Here is a 12658-nt window from a genome sequence, read left to right as displayed (position 1 = left end):
AGCAACAAGCAGGGACTCCAAACTAAAACGCTTTGTTTCTTTATCAATAAATGAACACACAAATTACAGGCCGTATTAGCTGTGTCAGAAAATGGAATTGGCTGAGTATAATCATCAGACTCACAATGATTAGTGCTAGGTTACGAATTACCAGCTGCTACTGTGAATAAGTCAGTGATTGTAGCGCCTTTAGCACCAACTGATATGAGCCAGAGAGTCTAAACCAGTCTGAACTGATGCTCGGCTTCATCAGCAACATTTCAAACGGAAATGTTAAAAGTAGATCACATTCACAATTAAAATCTGTGCATTGAATTGGTCTACAATTGGCTGATCTGTTTCCAACATCTGCACCAACACCTTTCACAGATGGGTTTATGTAAAATGTGTCTTGATTGCCAACAGCCTTTGAAATGAATAACATGCTAACACAATAAACTTAAAATGACTTTTCTTTCCCCCATGGCCCATCAGTGTGCCCAGACACCATTTTTAATGTAGCTTAGGCTGTGATGAGGGGAAGGTTGGTAAACTGACTTTGTGGTCACCAAGGTGTGTGCAATGTATTTAAAATAGTGTGTGCATGGTCCCTGTCACAAACCTGCTCTTGGAGCCGGTTGCTATCCACGGTGCTGTGGTTCTAATTAAAAGAAAGGGCATTTTGCCTGAGCTGAGCAGTGATCTTTGGTCTGCTTGTGGATATATGTGTGTGTGTCTGTGTGCACATGTAGTTCTGTATCTGTGTTAATGTGTGCTCAACACTCAAGCTTCGTAGAGGTAGGTTTTTATTATCACCTTGTGGTCTCGTTTCCTAAACCCCAAACATCCTTGAGATATTCCATAATGTGGGGAAAACACCCTGGATCTATTAATCATGTGATTTTTCTCCCTCTCTTTTATTTTATTCTTTTTCTCCCTCAACTTCTCTTCCAAAGACCAACTATGCAGTGTGTTACTGTGCCAGGTCTAGTTTAGGGGATGTATTTGTCCAATTACCCAGAGCTTTAAAGCTGCCAATCATGTGGTGATGCCACATCGTAAAGCCTCATTGCTGAGCTGAGCTCTGTGCCTAAATAAACACCTGAGTAAACACCTTGATAATCACTTCAGTCCACATCTAAACATGCACCATAACACACACCTATGCTACACACACCTCGCATGCTTCGCCACCCATGGTGTAGACCTGGGCTCCAGCTCATACCCAAACCTGTGGTAGTTCCACCGTCCTAGGCGATTAGAGAATTGGGGAAAGTCATGATATAAGCATTCCTCTTGGTTTGCCAGAAAGCAAGGTGGAGTTGTTAGAAAGTGATCTACAGTTCTGTCCAATCTACTCTCAATAAATCCCTCAGCTCCACTGCTTCCTCCTTTTTTCTTTTCTGTTCTGCTTTACTCTAATCTCCCCGTGTCCTTTTTTATTATTTATGATCAACATTTACGAGTCTGTCTTTGGAGCGTGATGGGTCACCGATTCAGAGAGAGAGAGAGAGACTGGTCCTATAGTGAAATTAAAGCACTGATCAAACCAACGTCTTCTTTTATTTTTCTTGTTTCCTCAGGAGCGAGTGATTGAGAATCTCCGTGAGCAGAGAGAGCGGGAGGATAGGGTTCGACTGGAAGAGCTGCAGCAGATGAGGAGGGAGAACCAGGAATTAAAGGACAAACTTCTAACGGTGCAATCCCAGAAAGTGTCCCAGTGTCATCCTGCAAATCCTGGCTCCAACTTAAACCAGAGGCCCGACGGAGAGGTCAGTAGGGATGTTTTCTTGTTGTGGCACCTTAAGGGAAGTTGTGTGGATAAACAAAGCTGTGTGTGCGTGTGTGGTCTGACGTGTTGGCGATATGTGGAAATGTGTTTTGGCTATCGAGTCATAATCATTCTCTAAATGTTTCACGCAAAACATGGAAGTGGTGCACGTGTTGACACTAACGTGGTACACGACACGACAACCCAGACTTGTGAGTGTTCGTCAGACAGCAAATTAATATTTTTCATCATTACCTGCATCACAACAGACTCGCACATACTTGAACACTGATGTCAAGTCCTAAAATGAGCCCAAAACACAAAATATTTTTTCATAGACGTCATAAAACAACAATAACAAGCACCTCCTGAAACACTTTACTGTTGAACACTTTAGACGAATGTCAAGGCAGGTCATAATTATTTTTTTTATTATGTGAAAGGAATTAAAATAATTTGCTTTAATATCCGGTATGCAGTTTTTATTAAAAAAAAAAATTCCCCCGTATCATTTCTAGTTCATTTAGTTTAGTTCATTATTTTACCTCCCTACAAGCATCTCCCCATGCAAGGGTTTGCCTGGACTTTGTGACTGAAGGATAAAGGGATGAATGAAGAGCGAGTGATTAATAGATGAAGAGGATGCCTCCATTCCTGTTCAGTTGCCAAGGCAGATACCTTGCTGTCTGTTCTCCCCCTTTTTTTTTTCTCTCTCTCCCTCTCTCTCTCAGGCCTACAAGCCAGGACAGACTCGTCCCTGCCAAAATTTATGATAGTGTTTTCTTTTATGCTCATTAAAAGCATACACATATCTCATTCCTGTGAAATGATACCTTGTTGAATGTTGACAAGGCACCACATGAAAGGCAGCAGCAGCTCAGTAGCTCGTTGTACCGAACAGATTCACACTCTGACAGAAGTGTTGCCATAATTGGGCTATTCCGTGTACTTTGCAACCATCAGACATGTTGGGTAAACATACAGATTCTTCAAAAAGACTATGGTGTTTGCGTGTGTATGTTTGTGGACATGTGGGTGTCTCTTTCTTGTGCATAAAAAAAAAAAAAATTAAAAAAGGCAGCTTTGGCAGTGCTTTACTGAACACCTTCACATTTGAAGGTTTCATGTGAAACAAAACATATCCCATATTTCAATTGATATATTTCCTTAAAGCATATCATGTTTCTTAAATCTGTTTCATTCGTTTCAATAATTTCATCTGTTTTTACAAATTAAATGAATGCACTTCTATTAAGTTTCTAGCTGTTCAAAAAGAAAGAAGAAATGAATTTAATCTTATAATGAATATGATTAGTCAAAAGGAAAATCCCAGTTATTTATATTGGACGTATCTTTATTGTCTGACAGTGTAGGAGAAAAGTTTGGACAGTTTCCCATTCAAGTCAGTTTTGACTGCTACTGTATGTCCATGAACTTCCTTCTTTGTAATGACCTCAGCGTTGGAGTTACGTGACAGCGTGTGAAAGATCTTTCTTGTAAAAAGCAAATATTTAATGTACTTCAGATAATAATATTAGTCCATTCATTCGCTCATTTTCTTAACTGCTTTTTCTATGTAGCCTATCCCAGCTGGTATTGGGTGGGAAGTGTGATATTCCCTGGATATGACACCGGTTTATCACACAGAAAAGGCAAACCACCATGTCTTTGGTGGTGTGGGAGGAAGCCAAAGAACCTGAAGAGACCATACAGACTCCATAAAGAAGTCCTCTGTGGATTGGAACATACACTCTCTGCAGAGTATGTATGTTCTCCCCATGTCTACGTTGGTTCTATCTGGGTTCTCCGACTTCCTGTCACTTTCTAATGAAAAGCGTTTCGGCAAATAGGACACTCTAAATTGTCCGTAGGTGTGACTGTGATTTTTGTCAATGTGCGGCCCTGTGAGACATTGGCGATTTGTCAAGGGTGTACCCCATTTCTCACCCAATGTCAGCTGGGATAAGTTGCAGTGTAAATTCCTGACCTGGGGTTTGCACTCAGTGGCTGAAATAATGTGCTTTCTGATTGAAGATGAATGAATTAGAAAACAACCACAATAGAGGAAGTGGGCAATGCAAAAGCGGAATGTTAGCAAACCAATAGAGCAGCATGGCTGTACCAGAAAATCTTTAAATCCGTTTAAGCTAGGGATTCCAATTCCAGTTCCTCTGCATTGATGCAACAATTGTATAAGACATGTCCTCATTTGATGTTAATCAGAAATACCTCCAAAAATGGTGAAATAATGTTTTTCCAGACACTCAGCCATTTACCTCTCCTGCAGATGTACAGTTTGTGTTTGCCATTACATCTTATAAACACAGTGGCCCACTCACTGTATCAGCAGATGTTTGTATTACTTAGTCTCTTGACTCAGTCAAGCTGTTAGCCCAGCTTTTTATCTTGACCTCAGAGTTCTGTTGACTTCACTGCATCCTCATCCTCTTCTCATAAAACAGTATTTGTTGATTCCGAGGTTAATAAAGGACTTCTGAAACTAAACACGCGCTCTTCAAAGAGTAAAACAGTAAAGCTCCGCAGGGAAGTCTGTGACCTTCCCAGAAAAGGTTACTTTAAATCAGCGCTGAGACGCCACACCTTCACTAAAGGGCTGAATGGACCAATAACATTCTAAAAATCATTCTAAATGAAGTGCATGACTGAGTTTATACCACAAGTCAAAATGACAATCAGCAGCAAATTATGTTATCAGAAGTTCTTTCAAAACAATTAAATGAACAATGCAAACATTGAAAACCAAAATCGTCTAGGGATTTGAATAGTGGCTTCTAAGTATTTTCTTCTTTCATGTGAGCTGATTAATGGCATATTGGAAATACTTTAGGTTTAATGGACCACCCTCAAGACTCAGCCTTGGATATTGGGAGCATATTAAACCAGTATTGAAAGAAATGTTATTGAGCTAATTACACATTAAAAAAGACAATTACACCTGGGACATACTTCCAAATGGATCAAAGCGTCTCTGATGTTGTTTTTATCTGGAATACCAGACAAAAAGTGTGGTTAAATTAACACTATCATTACAATGTTGGATCGGCTTAATTCCTCTCACCTTTGAAGATTTTGTTATTTTAGTTTTCCTTATCAGGACAACATATCACAGTCAAAAGCCACGGATTTCTATTTTCACCGCTGGTCGGCTGCTGAATTCGGTGAACTGGCGCCAATGATTACTGATCGTTATTGTTCGTCAGCGTAGATGCTCACATGGTTGTGGTTTGACTATGATCATAGTTATAATTCTTGATATGGACGGCCCTTTGTTTTTTGAGTCATATTCAAAAAACTGTCCGATCTTTTCAAAACAGGTGGTTGTTATCTTCTTACCTTCTTTGCCCTTTTCATTTCTATTTGTTCTCTTCTGATGATCATGCGAAGATCAGATGCGGGTTTTGGCACAAACAACCAACAATGCGATCCTATGCTGTTGATTCTGTATTACTTAGAGGGAGATATTCTGATCTGGAGTCAAAAGCGAGGTTAAATGCTACCAAACCGTGCCACAGCTCAGTATCTTTGGATGCAGATGTTTTGGACTATACATATTATTCTTCTTTGTCATATTTACACTTCATACACATTTCCATGTACAATAATAATAATAATATCAGTGACCATATATGCATCTTAACCTTGCACCTCAACTGAACTCCACTCTTGTCATAATATCACAAATTCCTGTCGGGCCTTCCTATGATTTTCCCTAGAAGAACATAACAAAGTCGGGTCCACTCGTGCCTAATGCATTTTGAACAAGCTAAGATTGGATCTAATGCGTCTGCACAAGTGTGTGAGCCAAGGTGTGGAGTTGGTGGCCTGATGAGTCAGATGAGGTAAACTGTGACTCTGCCTTCCTTCCAGATGACCAAATGTTACTTTTTTCCCCAGTGTTCAATCCACAGCTCGTGTGTAAACACATCCAGGGACAAGCGTATGTGAGGTCACATGATTACATATATTGCAGACAGGTTGGAAAAACTAATATCCAGGAAAATATGTATAAACATATAAGACACAGTGGATGTCATCGGCTATAATAATGTCAACATTTTAATTTTTAATGTATTGATTTTGACCTTTGCAGATGGGTTGCTGCCAGATTTCTTACATACCCATGGTGGTATCTGAAGTGCAAAAAGTCTAACTTTTCAAACGTGCACCATGTGTTATGCCCACGGCTGTATCTACCATATGCAGTTGTGGTAATGGAATTTAAAGAGGATCTTAAATGGTAATAGTTAGCAGACACTTTTTTTCTAATGATAGCCTGGAAAACATGGGGCTGGAGGTTCAGTCACAAGCTTATGAAGACCTGACAATAAATTCCGCATAATGTCATGCATGTGAATGTGTGTGTGTGTGTGCGTGCGTGCGTGTGTGCGTGCGTGCGTGTGTGTGTGAGTTCATGACTATGCACACTTGATGATGTTTAAACAAGTTGCTTCAGCTGTTTCAACAAGTTAAACAGTCTTTTCAAACACTAGACAGAGAAAAGTAAAGACAAAGAGAAATAAAGTGAAGGATAATTCTAGGTTTCAAACTTCCTCTGGGATATTTTTTCCCAGAGAATAAAGAATTTGTCAGAATAGCATTGTACTATTTAAAATTGAGATGTTTGGTGGGTCTCATAAAATTGCAGCCGAACAGGAGACTGTAATTTTTTAATGATAATGACTGAACCAAAACTCTTTTTGATGGACGCCCTTAGGTAACAACTGATAGAAGCAAGCAGCAGAGAAACCAGAGGGTGGGTGATGAATGGATGACAACAGATGAGTGTACAGATTTGCTATGCTGTTAGATTATGACCCTAACCACATCTTCTGGATTGATTTACTCTCCTTTCATGTTTTTAAGCTGCAGGATGATCTCACATGTGACCCTGAGTTCTTGGCAATGTCCAAGTACACTGGGTCACATGGAGGTGGTTTTAATTTTAAGACTAGACTTGGTTCTTACTCATTCTGGATTTTTTTTTTTTTCTTCGACAAACTTTTTAGGCGCCAGCCAAAGTAGAAGGTCTACAAGTGGGAAGCACCGTGGTATGTTTTGTTATACCTCTGGTTTGTTTGTCCTTGTATATAGTGTGTGTCCATGTGTGTGTGTGTCGGTCTGCAAAGGCCATTTTAGGACATCTGAGGCTCACAGGACTCTCCGTTGCCAGACATAGCTTAATTTATATCAGTCTGGGCTGCAGTTTGTCACTGATGCCTCCTTTGTAGGCTGTGACTTCCAGGTGCTCTTTGTTAGAGTAAAGCTTTACTTTGTCGGCGTGTGATTTGCATCTTCAGTCAGCTTCAGTTGTGCTTCCAATTCAATTGCATGCCTATGCTAAATTAGCAATGTAATATGCTAATTAATTATAAAATGCTACTTAAATTCTATAATTCACAATAACAGTCTCAATCTAGTAAATGAGGTGTGGAAAACAATAAGCAAAATGAATCTGATGTATAATCTGTTGTCTAATTTTCTGACTGGAAAAGTGTTTGTTTTAAAGGTCAACTTGCTGTGAACTTGCCTTGGGGCAGAGCTTGAAAACCAAAATCCAGGATGTCGTAAACCGGCTCCTGTATATGTTTTTTCATATTGCCTTAATGTTAATGTCTGTTGTGTGTTTTAACTTTCTTCACGTCTCATGTACCTGCTAACCCCAAAAGACCCAAAACACAGATGAAGCCGTCCGAAGGTCCCCAGACATCACAGATCGCCTCAGGCTTCTGGAGCAGGAAGTGGCTCGGAACAGAGAAGAATCTGGGAAGTCGAAGGCAGAGGTGGAGAGGCTGATGGCGGCTCTGAGGCAAGCAGAGATGGATAAATTGTGCAAAGACAACAAAATTGCCCATCTTGAGAGGTGAGGGTTAAAAATCGATCGACATTCATGTCCGTCACAGACGGTGTGGGTGTCCTCAAAGACCAATGCTCTTCAATGTGAACATATCTTTGTAAGATTCCAATTCATTCCTAAGTGCTCTATTTATAAAGAAGTAATCCACAAGACATAAACTGTCTAGATTGTGTCCTCCTAGCACTTGAAACCACTTCCATGCTGTCATACTTTTTGTCTGATGTAATCATACACTGGATATGCAAACTTTGACCTGTGTGCGTGTGTTGTTTTTAATCATTTGGCTTAATGTTTTATCATTGCTCTCCACGTATCAATGTCTGCAGACCAGGGTAAGTAGTTCTTAGCGTTCTCTCTTGTAAATATCCGATCATATTAACACCAACGCCATGCATATCTGTCACTCTTGATGTTGTCGCCAGTCCTAGCGGTCAGTAAATGTGAAATACATTTACAGCAAACCATCCTGCCTCCCATTCACACCACAGTAACAACACAGTGATAGACTTTTTCCAGTTATCCTGATTAAATGCAGGTATAAAGCCTCTATCTTGTGTTGATTATCTGAAATATATGTTTACATTTCATTACCATCACGAGTGCTGTCATGGTCATTTTCCCATATCAAGCTGTGATTTTCACATTTGTGAACTGAACCATTAAGTGATTTGGCTCCTGTCTTTGAATTACCATTATTTCACACAGCAAATTTGTGCATGTGTATGTGTTGTGTGTGTGTGTGTTTGTTTGACTTTGCCAGGCAGGCGGCCATCACCATGCCGGTGGGAGTTGGTGTATCCATCCCAGACATTGGCTGTTTATACTAGTCTGTTTATTACTGGCACAGTGTTGCTCAATTACAGTCTGATTTATGTATTGGCATGGTGACTACAACTCCTGGGCAAAAAAAATGAATGATGCAATCTCTTATTCTTCATATTTTATGAAATTGCTCATTGTTTTATTCAAAAGAGGGAAACACACGTGATAATAAGTCACAAAAGCACGGAATATTTGCCTGTGGAATCTTCTTTCAAACTTTTTGAATGAATACACATGTTTTAATTCATGCTTTTTTGTTTGTGTCTGCAAAAAGAAACAGAAAAATACATATTTTATCATCTTTTTTTGTTCTCATTGTTTATAAGTTGTGCTGCCTCAGAGCAAGCGACTTTGCAGGCATGTCTGTGTTTGTCGGTTAATGGTCAGAGGATCACCAACTGTACACAGGAAGCCCTGAGTGGGAAATGTGTGTAAAAGGTTTTTATTTTATTTTTTAGCACATGTTGACCGCCAGGTGTGTTAACACTAACTATGGCTTTGAAAGTATCTGGATGGACTGCATGAACTTGAGCCAACTCAGTTTCCTGCCTCATTCATTACCCGTTTTACAGACTCTCTACTCTGGCATGAAATGTGAGCGCTGACTCAAACTGTTTGGGAATGCACGGGCATCAGGTATGAGACGGAAGCAGAGTTTATTCACACGGTCTTCTCACAGTTTCCACGTACACTTACATGTGTCACACTCTACTACATATCTGTGTGCGTCACTCATACAGCTATCACATTTATGTTTGTCTGTTTTTTCTAGTGCTTGTGTGTTTGCTTGTGTGTGCATCCAATTTATCGGAGAAGAATGTTTGGGATCAAACTTTAGAAGAGTGTATTTGCTTTCCGCTCATCCATCTCATCGGAGCTGCCTTCTCATTAGTGTCAGTCTGACCCCCTCCTGGTTTGTCAGCGCGTTCGGGTTGAGGTCACGTAGAGGCGAGCCACAGGTCATCAGTGGGGAACCACAAGCCAGTGTTTTAAACATACATAGACAAAAGTTATTGCACTGTGTCGTCAAATCAAGTCTCTGCACACGTGTCTGCACACATGTTGTGTGACAACATGTGTGGAGTGTGTCCGTGTGTTGATTGGATTTCTGTGGAAGACCATGCAAGATGTGTCCAGCCAGAGGATGAATGGCTTTTTAATCAGAGTGTTTCTGTTGGAACTTGGTCAGGTGCCCTATTAACCACTATCTAGATGGAGAGAAAACAGAACATACGCGGAAACACTTTTTCATCCAGTTGGCAGTAAAAACAGAGAGAATAAAGGATGAATGTAGTCAGCAGGTCATTGCAATAAATACATTTCTGCATAAGGGAGAGTCTTTTGCAGTTATTTATTTGCTTAGATCTGCTGGTGATCTACTGTAAGACATCACAGATAAGACTATGCAGTTCATTATAGATGTTTTATTTCCTGTCATGTGTGCTGGTGTATTTCCAGACTAATCTGCTTAAGTGATCAGAGAGACCAAACAGGCATTGAAGAAAGCATGTGGACCAGCTGTTAACACTCATGTTAATTTTTTGGATTTGTTAAGTTGAGCTTTGAAAGTCATGGTTACTGATATGTTGACTAAAATGAAAAAAAAAAGTTTTGAAAAGAGTTTTATTGTTTGAGACACTGGAGGGAAAACAAAAAGATAAAGGGATATTAAAATCTTGGGTGAATGTAAAGGCTCTTTTCTTCATTCTCTTTTCATGTTTTTACTCACATCTGTTTGTCGGCTCATTTATTAGTAGGTTTGTTTGCCTGTTGAAGTTTATCAAATGACTAAGCTCTGATAGAGTAGTAATAGTGACATACTCATCTCAATTTGGATTATGTTTAGTATATTTAGAAGGGCTTGCTGGCAAATTCTAGATGTATTGTCTCTAATGAGTACATTTCAAGTGAAGGAGTGGAATTATTTTACATTACCAATCTATTCCATTCGTATAGTTTGAAAGTAAGCAGAAATATGCACCTCCATATTTTTGGTAGTTCTAAAGTTGTCATTTCTAGAAACATTTATCTCTCACAATCAGCAGCAAACGGATGTAAAAACACGGTTTATGAATGAATAATTCACCACCTTCACCACCGTATTCGTGTCATCACTCATCAGATCTGATATTGTGAAGAACAGCCAAGTAGAGAACAATCTGTGTTTTGTCATCCCTCTCAAACAGCATCAGAAGAGAAGACATTACTTGTGATTATTCATGTTTGCTGCTATTTATAGCCCCACACCACTAACCACCACATTCTCTGCACATTTTTCATTATAAATACCAGTGTATGTGTAGATAATGCAAACTCATGACTTTTGTTGCATATTTATCAATTATACATCTGGACCCAAATGTTTAAGAGAATCTTCTTCTTCTTTTTTTATCACATGTGCTTTGTGCATGGGCATCAATACACACATTACCTCCAACATCTGTGTGCATAATATTTCTGCTTGAACATGTTTGTAAACTGTGCATTTTTGTGCATCTTTGCAGGTGTCCATACAATTTAAAAAGTTATTTTAGCTTAACCAATCAACTTCCTGTTTTGTTTCCTGTTTGCTGCAAGTTGCACCTGCAGCATGAAGTTATTTTCTGCCAAAGTAGAACAATCTTTGCCTGTCTCACATATTCTGGATCTGTACTAAATTTCTAAAAAAAAAACAAAAAAAAATAATGATTTCAGTTGGATATATTTCAAAAATCCATAGAGATGACTTAAAAACTCCGTTATTTCAGCTACACATGGATGGGAGTTTATGTGTCTAGCCCTATTTGTTACTGTTCAGTTCCTAAACAAAGATCACTGCCAACATATACACATATTTTTATCCACCAGTTCTGCATTATTATTTGGATTAGCGCCAAGGAAAAAAATGCCCTATCTTGCAAAGTTTCAGAAAATTCCTTAACATCCCCTTTCATCAGAATTTGCACAAAAATATAATGGGTTCACATCTGGCCCATGCCCAAACAGACATTACTGAAAACAACTTCTTTGGCAGCGGCGACTTAAAGCAGGCACAGGCAAAACGTTAAAAAATGACCAAACAAAAACAGCTAAATTTTAACCTCTTGTCTGTTTGACCTCCTCACACAAATAGACAATATGTTAAAGCAACAATGAAACTGTACAACCGCAATTACAAAGTACTTGTGTTGACGTGTAATGTGATGATTTACAAATCTCTCTTTCTTTTTTTTCATCTTTTTTTTATGGGGGGGGTTGGGGTTGTATTTAGTTTGAGATAAGATGTGTCGAAGCATTGAGATGGACCTACCATTAATGAATAAACTTGTCCACTTTGCATCTCTCAGCCATATCCTATCTATAGAAACACTTCAGATTAAACCTCATACTCCAGTTTTGACCCGACTGTGTCACAACACCCGTTCCCTCCCCTTTATTTCTTCTATAACCTTCCTCTTTTTATATGACAGAGATTTTATTTAATGCAGATCATATCTGCCTGATATCCCATCTGTTGTTGGACCGATCCTGAACACTCACTGACCTGGCGTGTCCGTCTCTGTTCAATATCAGAGGGTTTTGTTCCACTCTGCTATTTATTAGACGAGACCAGAAAAAGACAGACAAGAATTAAGAGCTATGAAGGGAGATAAAAATATTAGTAGAAGTGCGCCCTTGTTCCTCGTGGTTAATGCGTTCCAGGAGCCAAACGTGATTAATGAATTCCGTGATGGAACGTAGAACTATTTACCTTATTATTAACGGTAATTTAATCGTTTATGAACCCTCCCCATACTGATATTAAACCACCTTCTATCTGTATTACCTTTTCCCACACTCTTATCCACTGTAGGAGGCACTTCTGTGTCTCACGCAAGTCCGAGACTCAGGGAACATAGTGCACTTCCGGATGCCATCAGCCAATAGAATGTGCGTACGGTATCACGTGACTGCCTACGAAAAATCCGCGATGAGATGAAGTTGCGAGTGTTGATGTCCGAATGTGCGAGGGCGCACTGTATTTTGTTTTGAAAGTTTATTGCTACTTATGACTCTATTTATCCAGGAAATGTCATTTTAGAATACATATTTTCAGGAAACGCCCCTATTTATTGGTTATTATTATTTATTATGCTGTAGACATGCAGTTCCTCATTTTCCTTGATGAAGGGCACATCAGTGGTGTCCTTGAGGGAACCGTAAGGATCATTCATTCATTTGAAGCCTGCCAA

The 12658-nt window shown here is 39.4% G+C and overlaps 1 protein-coding gene across 2 annotated transcripts in view; it reads left to right on the top strand.

The window, feature by feature from the left end:
- LOC137587556 (ERC protein 2-like) overlaps window positions 1-12658 on the top strand; it is a 149359-nt gene that overhangs the window by 52583 nt on the left and 84118 nt on the right. For both annotated transcript variants that reach the window (XM_068304062.1, XM_068304054.1), the window contains 4 exons: window positions 1563-1751; window positions 6486-6524; window positions 6778-6819; window positions 7438-7631. In XM_068304062.1, coding sequence (XP_068160163.1) covers window positions 1563-1751; window positions 6486-6524; window positions 6778-6819; window positions 7438-7631 — 464 coding nt within the window. The remainder of the gene's footprint in view (window positions 1-1562; window positions 1752-6485; window positions 6525-6777; window positions 6820-7437; window positions 7632-12658) is intronic.

The sequence above is a fragment of the Antennarius striatus genome, chromosome 2 (assembly GCF_040054535.1).
Source record: "Antennarius striatus isolate MH-2024 chromosome 2, ASM4005453v1, whole genome shotgun sequence".
NCBI lineage: Eukaryota > Metazoa > Chordata > Actinopteri > Lophiiformes > Antennariidae > Antennarius > Antennarius striatus.
This window is presented reverse-complemented; position numbering and strand designations above follow the sequence as displayed.